This window comes from Ipomoea triloba, chromosome 6 (genome assembly GCF_003576645.1).
Source record: "Ipomoea triloba cultivar NCNSP0323 chromosome 6, ASM357664v1".
NCBI classification, from domain to species: domain Eukaryota; kingdom Viridiplantae; phylum Streptophyta; class Magnoliopsida; order Solanales; family Convolvulaceae; genus Ipomoea; species Ipomoea triloba.
In genome coordinates this window covers 25,246,342-25,267,214 of record NC_044921.1, presented here as the reverse complement: position 1 = coordinate 25,267,214, position 20,873 = coordinate 25,246,342, and the positions used below count along the sequence as shown (strand labels likewise).

Here is a 20,873-nt window from a genome sequence, read left to right as displayed (position 1 = left end):
GGGGCGAGAAAGTTTTACGTTTTAAGAGTAAGAATTGTCTTTTAGACCTCTCTCCTTTTTACTCACGTAACGGAAGGATGAAATAGCGGGATGTGTTTTAAATATAAATGTTTTAGATGTAATGTCTACTTTTGGGTAAATTCTATTCAACCATACCTTCCTTAGTTCATTCACCATATTATATCGTGAACCTCGTAAACTCGTTTGTAAAATTCTTAAAGAGGTGAATTGGCTTAATATAGTTTTAGGATTTAACACCAAACTATATATTTCTGCACACAAATAATACAATCCAACCCCAAACTACCAATGTTCATAACAAGAATTCAGCATTCGAGGGAAGAAAGAAATAGTTCAGCATTCGCCTTATCATTGGATTGTTCAAAATAAGTCTTAAGTGATATTTTTCATTCATTAGAATAATGCTATATGAGTAATTTTAATAAGTTCGTACACGTACTAATGTGTTCAATTTTAGACGAAAAATCTTAGTCATGAATTCGTATATCGTATTAAATTTAATTTTTATTAAAATAATAAAAATTTAACGTGACTATTAAGTTCGTACACATACAAGAGCTCAATTTCAAACGTCAAATTTTAGTCATGAATTCATATCGCGTACCAAATTTAATCTTAGAATAATAAAAATTTTAGATAACTATGAAAATGTACTAAAAATAGAAAAAATTATATTATATTTCATTGTTGCTTATCGTAGCAGCCTAGCAGGTTTGGCATGACCACAAGCTTTGTAAGTGGGGACAAAACAAAACGACAAATGTGTAAATACGATTTTATAATTTATTAATAAAAATATCTGTTAGTATAATATACTCCGTAATATTGAGATTATACCCTAAATATCCGGAACAATTTTATAATATACTTTAATTAATAATAATAATAATAATAATAATAATAATAATAATAATGATGATGATGCATGGTTTGGAGCTTTTAAAAGGCGAGAAAAAAGAGGACTATGTCTTTGAACCCCGTAATTAGAAGATGTTTTGGGTGTAATCCTAAACTAAAGCAAAACGAGGAATGGAAGCGTGTAAAAGCATGATGTCCGTTGGATAAAGTGATAACATTGTTGAGTTTTACTCTTCTTCACATGCAAGACCAATACATACAACGCTGTTATATTTCGACTCTTAGATGGCTATGACTAATGAGTACATGGTCTTACGATTCGTTGGGATATAAGAATTCGATATATTGAGTTAGAAAGTGTGTCACGGAGAGATTTTTTGTGCACAGTAAATAAATGTATAATATTTATGTGTAATTGAGTTATTACGAATTGCTCAAAATTATTTGCTCTTGCTCTACATTTTCATGTAGTGATTATGAATTGCCCAAATTTATTACGGAGTTGTATTTTCTAGATTTTCTTTTCCCCTATTCGTGGGTCCAAGCTTGGTCATTGTTAGGTAGGTTAAACCTGCGGATTGCGTTTGATTAATTAGGTGCTGAACATGGTTTGCGTTTTCATTTTGTCCTTATAAGGGTTAGGTTAAACTTAAATATTATAATGATACTTGACCTCAAAAATAATATATATTTACTATAAATATACAATAATAACGATGTTTAATCTCAAAATTTAAGTTATGAAATATTTTTTTTATTGCTACACTATAAAATATCAGAATAATTACTATAAATACAAATAAAGGAAATACGAGTAAATAATATTATATGATGCAAAAAATATTATATGATGCTATATATTAGTTCTCTATTATATTTGTGGTGAACTAATCATGTCAACATTGTTAATTTTTTGAATAATAATTGATAGATAAAATTATATATGATAATAGGGGTCCATGCCTTTCTAGTGTATATGTTGGGATAGCAAAGATATAGAAGACTATCGTGCTTATTATTTGTAATAAAGTATAATAGATGTGTAGTAAGAAAATGGTGGTTGAGTACAATGGGTGAAGTATAACTTACATGCCATAAGGTTATTTGGTTATGAGTCTAATTTTTACCAATACCTTCTCGGTCATTTCTGTCACACATATAATTCATAGTTTTCTTGTCGCTGTTATCGATTATTACACATGAATAATGTTGGTTTACCCTTGCACATTGTACACCTTCAATTTAGGCAAAAAAAGTTGCATGTGGGTTGACGATATCCTTATTGGTTAGTCAAAGTAGGTTGGGCAGACGACGCATTCATGTCGTCAGACTGGTGGCCTAGTTTGACCAGAGTAAGAATGCTACTAGTTGTTCGGAGTTAATCCACTAGATTTATTGTATACGTTATTGGATTGCATATTCAAGACACTAAGAATATTACTCGTTCGGAGTTAATCCACTAGATTACGAGTAGTATTCTTACTCAGGTCAAACTAGGCCACCAGATCCACTAGATTTATTGTTTGGTTATTAGATTAATTATATTATTGTATAACCACGTCAGCAATATTAGGTTCATGACGGTGCACCGCACGTGCAACTCAGTTGCTTCTTGGGTGCATGATAGATGTTAGTTTTACAATTAATAGGTAGTCAACGGCGTGCCAACATCGTCGTTAATATAACGAGTGTAAATAGATAATAAAATAATGATATAGTAAGGAATAAGTAAGTGTTTTATTATGAAAAATCGGATCCATTTTACCTTTTTGTAGGAGTTCATACAAGAGGACTTGGTGTATTGGAAGGGAACTAATTGGTGTATGACAAATCGAATCCATTTTGCCTCTTGCATTAGGAGACCTTGTTACAACGGGGAAATAGACAATAGAGTCAAATCGCACCAAGAATTAATATGAGATAACCCGCTCCTACTAAAATTAGATTAGTGGGTCTTGAGTCCCGCCTTATTTACATAGCTTGCTAGCCTCCCAAGTCATCCATGTCCCATCATAGTCGAGGATTATCGCTCCGACCAATTGCCAGGAACAAGAACCAACTGACCAGTCCTTAGTACTCCATCCATCAATAGATTATGGACAAAAACAAATGAGCTAGTTCTAACAGCTGTAGTGCGATAGTTTCACTTAGTGTGATGAATTTCTTGTGAACACTAAACACTGAGTTGTTTTTATAGGCAAGTTTTCTTGACGGTGTATAATTAATAATCATATTAACCGTTAGGATGGATGGATCGAGGATGTAATTAAATGTAGAAATCATTAATTGTTCCTTAACTTTCCCAAGTAGGTATGATGTGTGTTTAATAATAGAGGTCTTATCCAATAAATATTAATAAATCGAATAATTACTACCGCCACCCACCAGTCCACCACTGGTGACCGTTAACCGTTTTGTTCAAAACGGTAACTTCTGGGCTATAACTGGGCTTTCTCCCCATCTTGGACTAAGCCCAGAAACAGGAATTTATTAACAAATAGGCCCAAATTATTCAGGCCCACGAACAACACCACCTCGAATCCTGTGACGTGTCAACCGGAGGCCGCCCCCTCGCCTTCTGGAAATTCTAGCAAAAACCTAAAACCTAAATTCTCATCTCTCTCTCTCTCTATCTCTATCTCTCTCTCTCATCGGTCGCCGTTTGCTGCGGGTCAAACAATGGCAGACGTCGATAGTGCTAAAACCCCAACTCTCTCTGAGGTAAAATTCTCCGTCTCTTTCTCTCTAATTTCACACCTGTGCCGACACTTTTCATGTATGATCTGATTCTTTATCTTGAGTTGTGCTTCTTCCATCTGTATTTGATTTTGTTAAAGTTTGATTTTTTAATTTGTATTTTTCATTGGGCACTTGAGATTTTCCTCCTGGAGCAGTCTTGGTTGACTGAATCACTTTTAATTCGAGAACTTGTGGCGTAGATGTTAGGTTGATAAGCGTAGTTAACTCTAGGGTTTTTGCTGTTTTTGGAAGACTATCATGTTGAATTTCAATGTTTATTTGTAATTCCAAGGTTCTTGGAATGAAGATTTGTGGGCTGTATATAGATTTAAGTTAGCTAATTAATAAGGTTCTTTGGGTGCTAACTATATATGTGTGTGTGTGTGTGTGCCTGCAAATTTAATAGCTATAGCTGTTTGTGTGTGTCTAAATGCTGCTTTCTGCAGAGATTTTGATTCAATTTGACATGTTGTACTTGATCTGGAAACCTAAAAGCTTGCAGCTTTTTAGTTTTTAGTGTTTTCTGCCTTCCCCTATAGAATGTAATAATCGTTTGGAGAGGTAAAATTTCTGTGTCATCATTGGCAATTGCATACATGCTTAGTATACTGATTCATACGTGCTCCTAACTTCTCCTATGCATTTCTTCATAGTGCCCTCTACTTTGGTTTAGCTTTGATTCATTCTTTCGGAAATTCATGAACTACTACGTAATAATTAGTATGGGCATTTGATATAGTGGAAGTGGTGGTTGATTTTTCATGTATAAGCACCTTGAAAACCTCTTACTTTGGTTTTTGCTTTTAGATTTTCTCCTACCCAAGAGATCCTCTTTTTCTGCATATTTCAACGTTTTTATTGTGTTAATTGACAGCAATATTTACTGAAAGAGAAAGAAGAGAAATTGGACGCACCTGTCGAGCCAGTCGAAGATGATGCTTCTAAGACCACCGAAAATACTTCGTCAGAGGAAGTTGCCCCGAAAGCTGATGAATCCCCTGCTGTTGAGAGTAGTGCAGCTGCTGAAGAAAGTAGTGTAGCATCTGATGCTCCTGCAGTTGTAAGTGATGAACCTTCTGCCACTGAAGCTGCCAGTGAAGAAAGCAGCCCGAGTACCGAGGATGATACCTCAGGTGGTCAAGAAACTACTGATGAAGCTGCAGATGTTAAGGTAATCCTAAGTACTGTTTGTTTTTTAATAGTGCATTTGCTATATTCTTTATTGCATATGCTGATTGTTTTTCTTTGTGTTACAATTGGGCACCAGCTTGAGACAGCTCCAGCAGATTTCCGTTTCCCTACTACAAATCAGACCAGACACTGTTTTACCCGATATGTAGAATATCATCGGTGAGTCAAACAAAAAAGCAGCATGTATTTGACATTTTGACTATTATGGTATTGTTTATTTAACAATTTTATTTTATGCTTATCAAATATTGATAGACTTGTTTTGCCTTTCAGGTGCATTGCTGCAAAAGGTGAAGGTGCATCCGAGTGTGACAAGTTTGCAAAGTATTATCGTTCTCTTTGCCCCGGAGAATGGGTAATGTTTTTCTCCACGATTTTGCACTACCCAAGTTGATCCTTTGTATTTTAGTTCGTTTTTCTTTTTGGCATCACACGAATCAATTAGCCTGTCCCAACTGCCAAATACCGCAATGCAAATTTTTTGGAGCATTATGGTTTCATTAAAAGATCAATTTAGTCATTCACGGAGTAGTATTTTAGATCACCAAACATAAAAAGCAATGAAACTTATGTAGCCAGGGTAGGTAAAGGTGTTTGGCAATTTTTTAATTGCTTCGATAGTGCTATTGATGGATCGTAAGTAGCTATTTTGCTAATACCCTTATTTTTGAATTTGTACATGAGCATGATATACAATGATACACGGTTCAACTCTGACGCTTGCATGTTGTTATGTTGCTTCGGCTGCAGGTAGATAGATGGAACGAGCAAAGGGAGAACGGCACCTTTCCTGGTCCAATATAGACTATGGTTCCTTCAACGAGCCTTGGTTGCTGCCGTCGGCTTTGGAATTTGAATGTCACAAGCTTTTTGGGGTGCTGTTGAAGCACAATGAGATAATAATGTTTTGGCTTGTTTGTTGAACTAAATTCAAGTCAAATATGATTTTAGTGATCCTACTGCTCTTTGCAACCAATTCTTGCTGATAAATTTTACTCAAAAACCTAATACTATCCATTATAGTTTGGACCAATTTGGCTCCTATGTTTCTCTTATAGTCAATTGATTGATCCTTGATGTGTTGTGGTTACTAATTCTTGCCCATGCTTAACCAATTCATCTAAGCTTTCACAAATCATTGTAAACCGGTAAAAATCAAGTCTAATTATTCTTGATAAGCAATCTAACTCTATCCTCCTTGGCTCACACTTTTTTCACATTTTGGATTACGAGAAACGAGCTCGACTAAAACAATATGATAATTATGTTCTACTATAGGTACTTTTTTTGAAACTTTTTTTACTTTTAAAAGTGAATCTTAGTATCATATTATTATATTTATAACATGAACTATTATGATTTTATATGCATCAAACATAACAAGTTAGCTTGTATTACAATCAATGATAGCAACTTTAGATTGCGGGAGATACACGTAACGTGACAAGTTTCTTGTGAGTACCGGACATCGGTCTTTCAACATAATGATTGTGAGTACCAGACACTGGTCTTTCAACATAATGAATAAGATAGTTTAAGGTTACATATAATCCCCATGGTATTATGATAGCACAAATGTTAATGGACTAAATGCAAAAATTGTACTACGTAGAAAATATTATAGTTTAAGGTTACATATAATCCCCATGGTATTATGATAGCACAAATGTTAATGGACTAAATGCAAAAATTGTACTACGTAGAAAACATTATAGTTTAAGGTTACATATAATCCCCATGGTATTATGATAGCACAAATGTTAATGGACTAAATGCAAAAATTGTACTACGTAGAAAACATTATTGAAAATGTTACACCATATATGGGGGCAAAATGGGAAAATTTGATACAAATCCTAGACCGGTGGACGCCGGATAAACCCAGTCTACCCTTTTCTCTTTGCGGGTCTCAACTCAGCAAACAAAGCTTTAGCCTTTAGCCATGGCGTTGCAATACTGCTTCACATCATCAACCTTCAAATCCCTTAAGCTCGCCGCCCTCCCATCGCTTTCTCTCTTCAGACCCATTCCCAAAACCGCGCCTTTACGCCTAATCCCCCGCCATTTATCTCCATCTTTTCCTCTCCCGCACCTGCTCAGAGCTCTCTCCGTTTCCGCCGTCCAATCCACCGTCGCAGACGCCCCTACCGCCACCGAGGACAGTAAAGGTTGCTGCTTTTTCATTTTTTCTTGACCTTTTTATAAGTAATTTATTGGGTATTTGATAAAGATTGAATTTTGGTGACTAGCTGCGAAGCCCCCTCAGTGGAAAGCCGCGATAGATTTCAAGTGGATTAGGGAGAACAAAGAGGCTGTGGCTGTGAATATTAAGAACCGAAACTCCAATGCAAACTTGGAGCTTGTTCTGGAGTTGTATGAGCGGTTGCTCAATGTTCAGAAGGTTAGGTTGATATTGCATTGTGTTAATTTTCTCTGATCAATGGTAGTATATGAAATTAATGGAGTTAGATTAAATGCCATTAATGTTGTTTACTGCATTTTCATTCTTGTAGTTTACTGTTTAATACTCCTTTGTAGTGTTAGTGACTGAGTTTTTATGAATATTGCAATTCCCACTTTGCCCACAAAAGGCAAAATTCCCTCGCCTCGGGTCTTTACACCCTGGCACGACAGGATAGTGGAGGGATAAATTACTATGACTCAGCATCCCATTAGGTGGGAGGACTATTGCCAGGTGTCCACAAGGAATCCACCACATTGGGTGTAACTCCCACATTGTTACTGTTGTTTGTATGTGTAAATTAGTGTGCAATTGGATTAAAGATTCATTCTCTGCTGGTGTATTAGCAGCTTATAGCGGAGACACTTTAAAAACTTTCAGCTTTTAGCATGGATTAAAAACGTTTTCTCCACAAAAAGAAAACGGAAACCATCGTTTTTTGAGAAAAGTTGCGAGAATATGGGTGGCAATTACCTGGATAAATTGAGAGAAGTGTAGTATACTTGTTCCTAAATTTCTCTCTCCAATGTACCTGGTTGTCTTTGCATTTCGATGAGAATCCTTGATATTGTTGTTGAGCAACTTCCATGAGGTTAAAGAACTATTTTCCACAGTGCTCTTTGTTGTGGAAGTTATGTTGTTTTTTAAAACATCATGGAGGTCTAGTGTCTTCTCAAGTGTAGCTAATTGTTAGTCACAGATAGCAGGAAGTTGAAAGGCTTCGTGCCGAGAGAAATGCTGTTGCAAACAAGATGAAAGGCAAACTGGAACCAACCGAGCGCCAAAAGCTCATAGACGAAGGTTTATATAACATTGTGTTGAACTTAGAAACGTTTTGTCGACTGTTGTTATCTTCTTCAATCTTTCTTGTATTTTTCCAGGGAAGAATTTAAAGGATGCCCTTGTTAGTCTCGAAGAAGACCTTCTGAAGCTTACTGATGAGCTTCAGCAAGAAGCCCAGACTATACCAAATATGACACATCCAGATGTCCCGTTGGGGGGAGAGGATTGTTCTACTTTGCGGAAAATGGTACTATTTTAGACTAGTTTCTTGATCGCTCATGCACATGCACAGATTATACATCGTAATATCAATAAACGTATTTGTAGGTTGGTAAACCTCATGAGTTTAGCTTCCCGATAAAGGATCATGTACAGCTCGGAAAGGATTTGGATTTGTTAGATTTTGATGCGGCTGCTGAGGTATTTTCTATTTTTCTTCCTTTTCCAAAATTAGTTCTAACATTTTGAGTCATGTATTTTCAATTGAACAATCTCGCTTTTTTCAAAAATAGGTCAGTGGGTCAAAATTTTATTACTTGAAGAATGAAGCGGTTATGTTAGAAATGGCTCTCGTAAACTGGTCTCTCACAGAAGTTATGAAAAGAGGCTTTACACCGCTGACTACCCCAGAAATTGTCCGGTCCTCTCTTATTGAAAAGTGTGGTTTCCAGCCCCGCGGAACTACCACTCAGGTTTGTGGAACTGTAGCAACAAACACCTTTTCTTTCACCTTGTTTTTTGGATGGCTAATCACTACATTTGTCCCCCGATGCTTTCAAAGTATTTAATTCTGTTTTCTCTTTGAAGGCAGTGTGAAAACTAATAACCCAATTGAGAAATGAAGAGGATTTCGGTTGTTTGAATTGGTCTAAATGTTTTTGCAAAAACACTGACAGGTTTACTCCATTGAGAACACCGATCAATGCCTCATTGGCACTGCAGAGATTCCGGTGGGGGGGATTCATATGGATTCCATACTTCCCGAGTCGTCATTACCGTTGAAGTACGCGGCTTTCTCCCATTGCTTCCGCACCGAGGCTGGTGCTGCAGGCACGGCAACGAGGTAAACTAACCCTAGTTTTAATAGTTACTCGATACTATTTATATTTCTCTTCTATTTCCGAGTTTTAGTCATCTGGCATGAGAAAACATAAAATTTCCGTGATGGGCAGGGGTCTTTATCGAGTTCACCAGTTCAGTAAGGTGGAGATGTTCATATTGTGCCGACCAGAGGAAAGCAATGCTTATCACGAAGAGCTTATTCAAATTGAAGAAGACCTCTTCACGTCCCTAGGGTTTCATTTCAGGTGCATATCAGAGTTTCGTCTTTGTTCGTTATGTGCTTATGCGTTTCCTTATTATCCAGTTGTAGCATCTATACATTTGCCAAAAAGGCGGGGTTTAGGCCTTTCACCTGTATCTTCTATACCGCTCCCCCTTCCCCGTGATCTTTAGTTTATTACTCTTTGCAGAACAATGGACATGGCATCCGAGGATCTAGGCGCCCCAGCTTACCGCAAATTTGACGTGGAGGCATGGATGCCTGGTCTGGGCCGGTATGGTGAGGTAAGCAATACTACGAAGCTTTTTTTTTTTTTTTTCGAAAGCCTCTTGAATTGTATACTTGGGGGAACGAGAACTTATGCAAACTAATGAAACTAGTCTAAAACACCTACTGGGGTTTTAAATTGTATTTGCTGATGATCTTGAACAGATTTCCAGTGCGTCAAACTGTACTGACTATCAGAGCCGCAGACTGGGAATAAGGTATCGCCCAGAATCATCATCATCATCTGCAAATTCAAAGAAGGGTAAAAACCTTCCTCCCCCGCAATTCGTGCACACGCTGAATGCCACTGCGTGTGCCGTTCCGCGAATGATTGTGTGCTTGCTCGAGAATTATCAGCAAGAAGATGGCTCTGTTATCATTCCCGAGCCTTTACGCCCTTTCATGGGTGGCCTTCAGATAATCAAACCGAGACTCAAATAGGAAAGATTTGAATCCTGGTTCTTATTTTTTGCATTAACATACTGTATCCCTTGATATATAGTGTTCTTTTGTTCCCCATAATTTTTTTTTTAGAAAAAAAGAATCTGTATTTAGCTTGTTCTTGTCACTTACCTGCAATTTTGTAGAGCACAAGATTTCTTCTGTGTGAAGCTTGCAATTTTTCCCAAATATTTTAGTGAAATATTCCCGGTTCTTATGAAGTTATTAATTTCTCATCGTCTATGATGCATGAAAACTTTTAAGAATAGCGTTTTTTCTTTATAGAAAATGCTGAGTCAAGCTTAGAACTTTATCCGATCAACTTGATTGAGATTGTCATGCGACTTATAATATAAGATTAGTTGAATCTAAAATTTTGAATACCCCTTTTTGAAATAAAATAAAATAAAAGCAGTAATAAGAGCTTGGATGTGATGAAAATTTCTGCCATTCATTTGCACCAGTTAAAAACAAAGAATGTAGAGCTGCCTACAAATATTTCTGCAAAAGCAGGACTAAAAGCTCTTCTTCCTATATACTAGTGTTCAAAAGAATGCCCAAGAAAAGCAAACACAAAAAATCAGTTTGCTTAATGTACACATTGCTTTCCTGTGAGAAATCTCTCCTCCTCTGTAATCTGTACAATCTGTGCTTTAAGTTCCCCTTGAAGCACAACTTCACCTGTAATATGAAGTTTGAAGCCAAGATGACATGATATATACGCATCTTGCAGACCGAGTTGATCCTATGGCTCTAGCTTCAATAATTACGATGCCTGTAAGCTCTGGTGTTCTTTCCTTGGGGAGAGACCCATTCTTCTCGTCTCTCGTTTATTTGGTAGCGTGGGAGTTGTTTGTATATGGTGGCTCCGTTTGACACAGGCAATCCGGTAAAGGATTCACATAAAACGCCTCTTCTGAACGGAATCTATCCATTCCTTTCGTTCCTGATATTGGCCCTTTTCTCTTCCTTGGTGATCCTTGCCTGAGCATCCAACAATTAAAGACATCACAATTTCTTGAAAAAAAAAAAAAAAAAAACCCGAGCATGATATAGATGTAAAAGGAATCTTGCACACGGTTTAAATGTATGGCTTAATGTACCTTCGTTTGTGGATTTCGATCAAGCGGGTTGACAGGTTACTGCCTTCTTTCATTGTCCCCATCTGAACTTTGTCAAAAAGGCGAACGAGTACTTTCCTGAAGAGTACGGGAAGGTGATTTAAGCCACGCTAATGGATAGTGTAACCTAATCGGGATATACGAAATAGAAATAACTAAACCAAGGAACTTGCCTATCAGGAGAAATAGTTTTCCTATGTCCTAGGAACCGACGATGACCCTCAACTGCTCTTGCCATATTTCCCGAGTATGAAGGAATAAATATGTCGCTCTCAACTGACACAATATAGTCCAGCGCAGCCATCTGAGATGCATGGTTGACGAATGGTTCGAGCTCTGCAGCAGACGCCAGCTTTTCCTGCAGGATAAAACAGTACGAGAATCAATCGTCAAACCTGATGTCTCACATTCTCCACGACCAAACCTAGTATATACCTTATTCATTAATAAGGGATAGCGTGATCGTAGATCAGACATGCGGGATTCACCCCCATATATCTCCCCAGCGGCGATGTATATAGGAGTTTTTGACGGAAATCCTAGAGCTGAAAGGAACATTCCAACTTCCTTTGGAGTTAACGGGCAATAGCCTTTGGCTCTCTGTTCTAGTGGGTCAATGTCTTTCACTTTCCACCAGGTGGTGTTCTCCCTGAAAACGAGAAACAAAATCAAATCTACTGTATTTTTTTTTTTTAAATTACTCTATAATTGCATGAACTTAGAGAAGAAGGCTTTATAACAGGTCTTACCTGATTTCTTTTAATTCCTCGGCTTCTTCGGGTGATAAATCATTGGTGCATCCACTAAAGGCAAGCATGTCTTTTTCATATCGTAAATGTAAAGCAATATATGGGCCATAGGATCTCATCCGGTCAACCAACAACTGCACGAATAACAGAATGATAAGACGAAAATCTGTAGCACGTGGGACAAAATGACAAGAACAGCACCACTGCAATTGAAGTACGAATGACAAAAAAAACCAACCTTTCCCATTGCCTCAATTTCGGGTGCAAAACGAAGGGCTCGATAACAAGCTCGGCACCGCAATTTTTGAATGTCTGGGGGAAGATTATTATTAGCTAACCGTGAATCAGACTTTGCAGCTCGAATGACCTTATATTCCTTCCACATTCCAGCTATTTCTTCCTCGTAGTAATCCATACCAGACCAACTTCTGAAATGCTTAACTGCTCTACTTGCATTTGCCAGTTCAGTAGGTAGCTTTTTTATGATCTTGACATCATTTGCCAAAGAACTGATGAAATGATCTTCATCAAAAACATCGGAGAAATTGCTGCAAGCAAGGTATAGAGAAGTTAAAACACGAGAGAAAGGTAGAGTCATGCACTCATGCTACACAGAACAGAAGAGAAATTACACCACCAACACACGAAGAATTGGGGAAAAACTCCAAACAGAAGTCCCAAAAATAAACAAAGGAGACCTAGAATCCAGCCAAAACGAGCGTTTATCAAGCTCTGGAATCACAAGAGTAGCATTTATAATACGAGCAACAGCAACCATATCACATATCTGCAAACGACAAATAGTGACTCCTTTATCTCACACATAGCATAAAATGTAATGAAAAGTAAGAGAGGATAAAAACGACAAACCCCAGCCCTCATCTGGTTAAGCCCACCATTCGTATGAACCAGCAGGTAGCCTTGAGACTCCGGAGGAGCTAGAGATCAAACATACAATGAAAGATCAAAAAACTGCATACGCTTATTTCAAGCTCCAACTTATAATCTAAACAAAAAAGAACGCTCTTTACATGTGTACAATGAGCTGGGCACTACACAAGGAACATAGTTTCGATTCGGTGGTCGTCTCCATAACTTGTCCAGATTAGAACTCCGATTTGCACCATCCAACTGCCAAACCTAAATGGCTAAATGAGTGAAAACATGAAAGAAATATAAAGACATTGTATCATGAACACCAACAAAAAGTCAATATCACCAAAACCAAACCAATCTATGATAATAATACTAGCACCAAATTTCACATAGATCATTCAAAAATACGTCCAATCAAAATATTGAGAGCAAAAATAAAACCTTCCCAGCACGCACGGGAACTTTTGACAAATGGGGCGGGAAAAATTCTTGAGTCCAGCTTCGCTCCCTGCTCCGTCTTTGGTACCCAAATTCATATAGCTACAATCACAACCAAAATCTTAATCAAAAACCAGTGTGTGAAATTGTGAATGACTAAATACACATGTGCATATATTAAATACATACATACATTGACACATATATGCACAGAGATAATGACAACTAAAATGTTTATACATAATGCCTAATCCCCAATAGTAAGACAAAGTAAAATACATGGTTCCAATCAAAGATTTACACGTGAACTCAAGAAAACCCCAAAAGAACACTAATGTCCCTATTAATGAAACCAAATAGACAAATTACATAAACACAATATATAATAAAAGCAAGAAATGGGAATCCTAATTTAAATACTAATCTCAATTCTCAAACTTTCTGGGAACTGAATAACCGATTAACACAAACAATATGCGTTTCAAGACACTAAAAACTAAAAGCCCTAGCGATGTACGGATTCAAAAAACTCGCAATCAAAACTCATTTCCTTACCGTGGGGAGCTTGTCAGGCAACTTGGTTACCTCCGAGGAGGGGAAAATCACTTGGACGTGAGCGGAGAGAAGCGCCACAAGGGCTATTGTCGCTATGGCGCACGTTAGCACCTGGCGCAACACCGCCACCGTCGTCCTCCTCCGCCTCTTCTGCATCATCGTCGTCGCCGCCGCCGACTTTTCCTGTCACTATGAAAGGAAAAAAAGACCAGAAATTTCAACACCAATGCACGAAACAAGAACTGCCCTCTTTTTCTTTCGCTAAATTTGTATGGAATGTTTGTGTATAAATCAGATTCGGGTTTGATTTAGATTCTTTCTTGCCTTTCTCGTGTTAAGCTGTGTATCTTAGTCATGGGGTGTGGCTTTTTTGCTGCTGGGTGGTTTCTTGATGGCATTTATATGCTCAGTGGAATTTATATTTTACTCCCTCAAGTCAACAACTACTTACAATTAATCCCTTCCATCTTATTTTTTTATACATCCAACCCCCCTTATCCACCCTCCACCCACTTTTTTATTTTATTTAATAACTAATTCAGATTCGGTTAGAATTGCACTCACAAATTTTAATTCTTAGTCGAAAAATGTTTAAATCAATACTTTTAAAATAACGCACATATATAAAATCAATCTCAACATTTTGCAGTTGTTTAGTATGTTGCTTAGTGCTTGTTAATTGTCTCAAACTGTTGCGTCAATAAAATTTGACTATTACTTAGAGAAAAGTCTAACATAGAGTTATTAAACTGATGTAAGTCCATATCAACAAAATTTTTCTATTCCCAAAAATAGCAGTTGGGTATAAACTGTGGACAACACTACAAACTAGTAACAAGCTAATTAAGTTAATGTCAACAAAATAAAAATAAAAAGTAATAAAATGATTAAGTTTACCTAAATACCATTTAAATATTTACTTTTCATTTATTTTAATCATTGTTGTTGCTGGGCTATTGACATTATTCTCCTTTGTTTAATTTTTTATAAAAATAAAATTTACCAATTTGACTGAAGTGTAAATTGTAATTTCATCAACTATATACAATTCTTTTTTACGTAGCCAATGGTGACTTATTTCAGAAATGACAAATGTATAATTAAGAGACAAAAATGTTAAATTTTTTTATAATTCAAAATTTAAAAATGTCATTTTTCTAACTTATATTATGATCAAGGACTCTAAGGAGAATCGTGATAATAGCATATTATATAAATAGCAAAGGAGATCACAAAGAAATCTACTTCATCAAAAAGGAGAGAAATTAATTTTATTTTTTTTTTACTATTTTCTTGGGAGCTGAGGTCATAAGATTATATTTTATGAAATAAATATATTTTAATCACATCATCAAATAGGGAATAGGGTATGTATGATGGGAAATTTCAAGATCCCAAAATGTATCTCTTATTATCCCCTTTCGAGATGGAAGAGTATAAAAATATGCTTTTAGCTGCTTTTTTTTTTTTTTTTTCTACATTTTAAGTACCAAGATTCAATGAGAATGAGACTCTTATATACTCTTTGTTAATTTTATTTTATTTTCTTTGAAACAACAAGAAAGGTTACTTAGAAAAAGATCTCAAGTGATAGTCATTGAGACACTCCGTCTTTTGTCATGTAACAGTGTAACACTCAAGTTATCCTCGTAGACCACTATATATCACGAATCCAATTGTGGAGTCATTGATTAATAATTTAACATTTAAGTATTATAATTAACAATAACAAAATATTTTCTACAATTTTGTTATAACACACCCATATTTCTATTTTTTGTAACATTTATTATATTTTTTTTACGGTACACCATGCATTTAGATTTTAGAATAGTAAACATGTACCCAAAAAAAAAATTAAAATATGTGTTGGGATCAGAATGGCAGTATGCCAATGATTTCTGCCTGGAATTTTGGACAATAATTAAGAAGTGCTGTTTAATTCTTACATTGACTAGCTCACCAAAATATTAATGGCTTTCAGTTCTTCCTCAATAATGTTAAAGATTATATATATTCTTCAATTCATTGCTTAGAGACTTGGGAGTTTGAGTGCAGATCTCTAGGTGCCATCAACACATTACATTCAATAAGACGATAATAAACACTTCAACAATTATATATATATATATATATATATATATATATATATATATATATATATATATATATATATATATAGTCTTGGGTTAAACCTATATTGTATTCTATCACAATAGGACTCACAAAAGATTTATATTTATTTGACAGTGGGAAGCGATTGTATTTGTTATACACCCAATACAAATAGTTAAGAATTGTAATGAGATCCATTTTATACTAAACTGAACACAAAATAGAAGATTTGCTTTCTGCAATTTCCTTTCTAATTATTTCACTCCCTTACTCAGCTATTTTTCATAAGTATTATTGATATTGACCTTGATATATTAATACCATAGCTAGAATGTCAACTATTACAAATAAAAAAAAATACTGATATTTTTTTAAATTATAAAAGTAAAACTATCACTCTATTTATTAAAGTGTCACTCTCATTTTTTTTAAAATAATAATTACCATAATATCATACACATTATTATCAATCTTTTGTTGTTTTTAGCTCCATAAAACTTGACTTAGATTGAAGTCGTGGGAGTTGCTGTCTTAGAGATGCTACAAAGCAAGCAACTGAGACATCAACGTTCCAGCTTTCTCCATCAAGATTACAACATTGTAAATTATCTTATGATTTTAATGTTATTTTTTCCCACATTTTGTGTGGTTCACACAACCAAAAACCCTAACTCATGGACAAACATAGGCTTGTCACCGAACATTGAAATGTCCCTATCTTATAAACTTTAACTTTTTTGTTTTGTAGTTTCTTTTAACATTATAATAAATTTCATCATCAAATACTACACGTTAGATATTTTATACAAAATATATTAACAATTAATAATTGGTACTTAAAAATTAAATTACCAAATTAGGTAATTAGCTTTAATTTATATAATTAAAAGGTTGAAGAATCAACTTATGTATATGTGCAGTGCATGGTTTATATTAAAGAGTTCTGGGTCATATCAATTATTATCGATTAAGAGTCAAATTATACAAATGCGACCCGAATGATATTCAAATAAATCTTAGTGTAGTAAAAATATTATATGATATATGCCCCAAAATAAATGGTACTTACAAATTTATACTCAGAACTTTGAAATTTTTTACTATTTTTTTAAAATTATTTTTTTATTTTAAAAGAATGTTATTAGACCTTTGAACCCAATATTTTAACAGCATTCTAGAATGGATAGATTACAGTTGGACAGATTCCCATTGCTTGGCGCATTAGCCATGCAGAAGTTGACTTTTTACCTTTAAGTTAAAAAAAAAAAAATTACTACTGACATTTTACCTTAAGTTAAAGGGCATGCAAAAGTAGATTTTATTATTTGTTATTACCTAAGTTTTTTGATTTTATTGGATTATATCTTGAATCTCATAAACTTGTCTTAGAAATATGAGGAGGTAACTTGAGTCTAGCCAATATTGAGATTCACACCTTACTGTACACTTTTGCGCACAAAAATAAAATTAATTTTTTATATATTAGTCTTTTTGTAAATATAACGAAAGTAATAACAGCCCGTCAATGATGTTACCTAGTAGCGATTGGAGTGGAGTCATGACTCATGAATTCAGTGGCCACTGAATGGGTATATGTATGGTTAATTATCATCAGTGGATGTACTTATTATTATTGTTGGGGGAAAAAAAAAATTATGGACCGACCATGGCCACAAATTAAAGTCAATGTTACCTAACACAAATCACAATGAAATTCTACACCGATGTGGCACTAGCAAATTTTGCTTACAGGTGTGTGGTGAGCTTTAATAATTTGATAATTATAATTTACAAACGTGGTAGAATATATAATAGACTAATGTTATTTATTTATTTATTTATATCTTTTAAGTCCGACAAGTTCTAACTCTCGTTAAGAAAATTTGATAGTGCATCAATATGGATTTAATTAAAAATTTAAAATTATAGCTAAAAAAAATTGATGGTATTGTATTACAGTATGATATTCTAGATTGGACTCGACATGAGTATTGGGCTAAAGCATCGTTTTGGTTGGGCCACAAAGGAAATGAACCACAAATCTAGTCTGGCTTAGCTCGGAATGCAATCATTTTATTATGACTATGGCCCACATTACAAAGTAACAATCATTATTGCATGGACCATGATCCACACAGCTGTGTGGACCAAAAATAAAAAGTACATTATTTTTGTACTGAAGGTACATTATTTTTGTATTATAGGTATATTATTTTAAGGTACATTATTTTTGTACTGAAGGTACATTATTTGATATATACTATCAAATAATGTACCTACAGTACAAAAATAATGTACCTTCAGTACAAAAATAATGTATTTTTTATTTTCGGTCCACACAGCTGTGTAGACCATGGCCTATGCAATAATTTGCCAACATAGTAAATTATTGACATAATGTTCATATTTTTTTTTTTTGAAACAACATAACGTTCATATTTAATATGTTGAATGTTCATTTAAAAAAAAAAAATTTTAAGTATCTTTTCTAAAAATAAACTTTTAATACATTAAAAATGAATCTTCAGTATATTAAAACTAAACATTTATCTAAGGTCTAGTATAATTGGAAAAAGGGTCAAATAAGCTTATAAATTTTACTCAAAAAAGTTAATTGGGTCTCTAAACTTTTAAATGTGCAATTAAATTCATAAATATTTTATTTTACTGCATTGAAATCCAAAAATCAGTTAGTGACTTGTAATAGCAGGTCACTAAGGTTCCAGTGATCATTCGACCAACTCCTTGTAACCATCAAACCAACTCCGACGACCATCTGGTCGACTTCCGGGGAGCATAAGGTTGCCTTATGCTTGAGAAGGCGGCCAAATATGGTTGCCTTCTTCCGGAGTTGAAGAAGGCGACCGGTAAATTATATGAATTTTAAATAAGGTATATTTTTACTTAAATTTGTTTTATTTATGACTTTATAGTGTGGAAACATTTTTATTATACAACTATATTTGAATTACAAAATTAACAAAATAAGTTTTTGTCATAAAGATATACTGATTTAGTGAGTAAAAGAATTAAATGTATTTCGATAAAAATCGATGAAAACGATGTATTTGACATAAAAAAAAATTGTTGAGTTTGTGTGGCTCAAATTGAACTTGCTCATTCCTCCCTTGACTTCGCCATGCAGTGTTCCACCATCATCCACATAATCCACTTCTTACGTTTTTGTTGTTTGCATTGCGCATATTTCTCTCCTTTTAGAGTATAAATAGAGATCTCATTAATGCTTTGTAATCATCCCATTTTCTATTCAAAGCAATTCATCCTTATTCCTTCTTTGTCTTTTCTCACGTGTGATTGTCCCTATTATTTAACTTCTATAATTCTCAATTTTTGATTATTCGCTTCCGCATTATTCCGCTATATTCCTAACAAGTGGTATCAGAGCGGTTTAATTGAGGATTATTTTCAAAGATGTCGAATGTTACCAAGTTCGATATCGAGAAGTTCGACGGGAAAATTAGCTTTTCTATCTGGAAGGTTCAGATGGAAGCCGTTCTGACCCAGAACGGTTTGAAGAAAGCGCTAGCTGGGAAGAAGAAGAAACCGGCTACAATGACAGATGAAGATTGAGAAGATTTAAATGACAAGGCACGTTCAACCATTCAGTTGTGCCTGTCTAAATCGGTTCTACGTGAGGTGATAGGTGAGACGACTACGTTAGGTTTATGGTCCGAGCTGGATTCGCGCTACATGGACAAATCTCTGGCGAACAAGCTGCGCCTGAAGGAGCGGCTGTACACAATCCATATGACGGAAGGTACTTCAATTCAGTCTCATTTGGATGAATTCAATTCTATTTTATTGGACTTGGAAAATATTGATGTCGTAATTGACGATGAGGATCGTGCTATTTTATTGCTTGTTTCTCTCCCTGAATCATACAAGCATTTCAAAGAAATTATGCTGTATGGTAATTCTCTTGGAGTCCTAACTTTCGACAGTGTTAAGTCGAACCTACTGACCAAAGAAAAATTTGACTTAGAAACTAAGTCTGGGGACAAAGGTGAAGGCTTGATTGTTAGGGGTCGTTCAGTTGAAACGGAGAGTAGCAATAAAAAATCTAGATCCAAGTCCAAAGGACGTAAGTCCAACAAATCCTGTAAGTACTGCAAGAAGCATGGTCATGATGTGACTGAATGCTTCAAACTGAAGAACAAACAAGAGAGAGAAAAGAAGTCTGCTGAAGCTAGTGTTGTTGAGAGTGATTCAGAAGGCGATGTGATGTTATCTGTTAGCTCCGGTGACAAACGGAGCGACACTGAGTGGATTCTGGACTCTGGTTGTACATTCCACATGTGTCCACACAAAGACTGGTTCATCTCTCTGGAACCAGTTGATGGTGGAGTTGTCTTGATGGGTAATGATGCCCAATGCAAGGTTAGTGGAATTGGAAGTGTTCATATCAAAACTCATGATAACGTTATCAGGACTCTTACCAATGTTCGGTATATTCCTGATTTGAAACGCAATCTGATTTCATTGGGCACCTTGGAATCTCTAGGGTGCAAGTACACAACTGAAGGTGAAGTTCTGAAAGTTATTAAAGGCTCTCTTGTTCTTATGAAAGCTTCTCGTTCTGGAAGCTTGTACGTGTTGCATGGCAGTACAGTGACAGGTTCAGTTGCGGTATCCTCATCGGTGTCTGATGCTGATCTTACTCAACTATGGCATATGCGTCTGGGGCATATGAGTGAGAAAGGCATGCATATCCTGAGTAAGANTGTGCAATTAAATTCATAAATATTTTATTTTACTGCATTGAAATCCAAAAATCAGTTAGTGACTTGTAATAGCAGGTCACTAAGGTTCCAGTGATCATTCGACCAACTCCTTGTAACCATCAAACCAACTCCGACGACCATCTGGTCGACTTCCGGGGAGCATAAGGTTGCCTTATGCTTGAGAAGGCGGCCAAATATGGTTGCCTTCTTCCGGAGTTGAAGAAGGCGACCGGT

At 35.5% G+C, this 20,873-nt stretch overlaps 3 protein-coding genes across 4 annotated transcripts; 2 read left to right on the top strand and 1 right to left on the bottom strand.

Moving 5' to 3' along the window:
- Positions 1 to 3,465: 3,465 nt before the first annotated feature.
- On the top strand, positions 3,466 to 5,886 carry LOC116021743 (cytochrome c oxidase subunit 6b-1-like). Its single transcript, XM_031262215.1, has 5 exons — positions 3,466 to 3,600; positions 4,493 to 4,789; positions 4,886 to 4,968; positions 5,083 to 5,164; positions 5,560 to 5,886. Exons 1-5 carry the CDS (start codon positions 3,559 to 3,561, stop codon positions 5,611 to 5,613), a joined length of 558 nt encoding a protein of 185 aa, XP_031118075.1. The 5' UTR covers positions 3,466 to 3,558; the 3' UTR covers positions 5,614 to 5,886.
- Positions 5,887 to 6,679: 793 nt separating this feature from the next.
- Positions 6,680 to 10,264, top strand: LOC116023814 (serine--tRNA ligase, chloroplastic/mitochondrial). The gene is made up of 10 exons (XM_031264831.1): positions 6,680 to 6,977; positions 7,059 to 7,210; positions 7,978 to 8,071; positions 8,152 to 8,300; positions 8,381 to 8,473; positions 8,566 to 8,745; positions 8,950 to 9,116; positions 9,226 to 9,360; positions 9,526 to 9,619; positions 9,768 to 10,264. Exons 1-10 carry the CDS (start codon positions 6,752 to 6,754, stop codon positions 10,041 to 10,043), a joined length of 1,566 nt encoding a protein of 521 aa, XP_031120691.1. The 5' UTR covers positions 6,680 to 6,751; the 3' UTR covers positions 10,044 to 10,264.
- Positions 10,265 to 10,473: 209 nt separating this feature from the next.
- On the bottom strand, positions 10,474 to 14,141 carry LOC116021762 (O-fucosyltransferase 7-like). Of its 2 annotated transcripts, none has more exons than XM_031262237.1 (11): positions 13,783 to 14,141; positions 13,231 to 13,329; positions 12,945 to 13,053; positions 12,784 to 12,851; positions 12,612 to 12,700; positions 12,152 to 12,461; positions 11,914 to 12,047; positions 11,600 to 11,813; positions 11,338 to 11,522; positions 11,147 to 11,242; positions 10,474 to 11,027 (listed from the first exon to the last, which is right to left on the bottom strand). In XM_031262237.1, exons 1-11 carry the CDS (start codon positions 13,939 to 13,941, stop codon positions 10,874 to 10,876), a joined length of 1,617 nt encoding a protein of 538 aa, XP_031118097.1. In that variant the 5' UTR covers positions 13,942 to 14,141; the 3' UTR covers positions 10,474 to 10,873. The 2 variants fall into 2 exon arrangements, with proteins under 2 accessions (XP_031118097.1, XP_031118098.1); XM_031262238.1 differs by having other exon boundaries at positions 12,945 to 13,044.
- Positions 14,142 to 20,873: the final 6,732 nt, after the last annotated feature.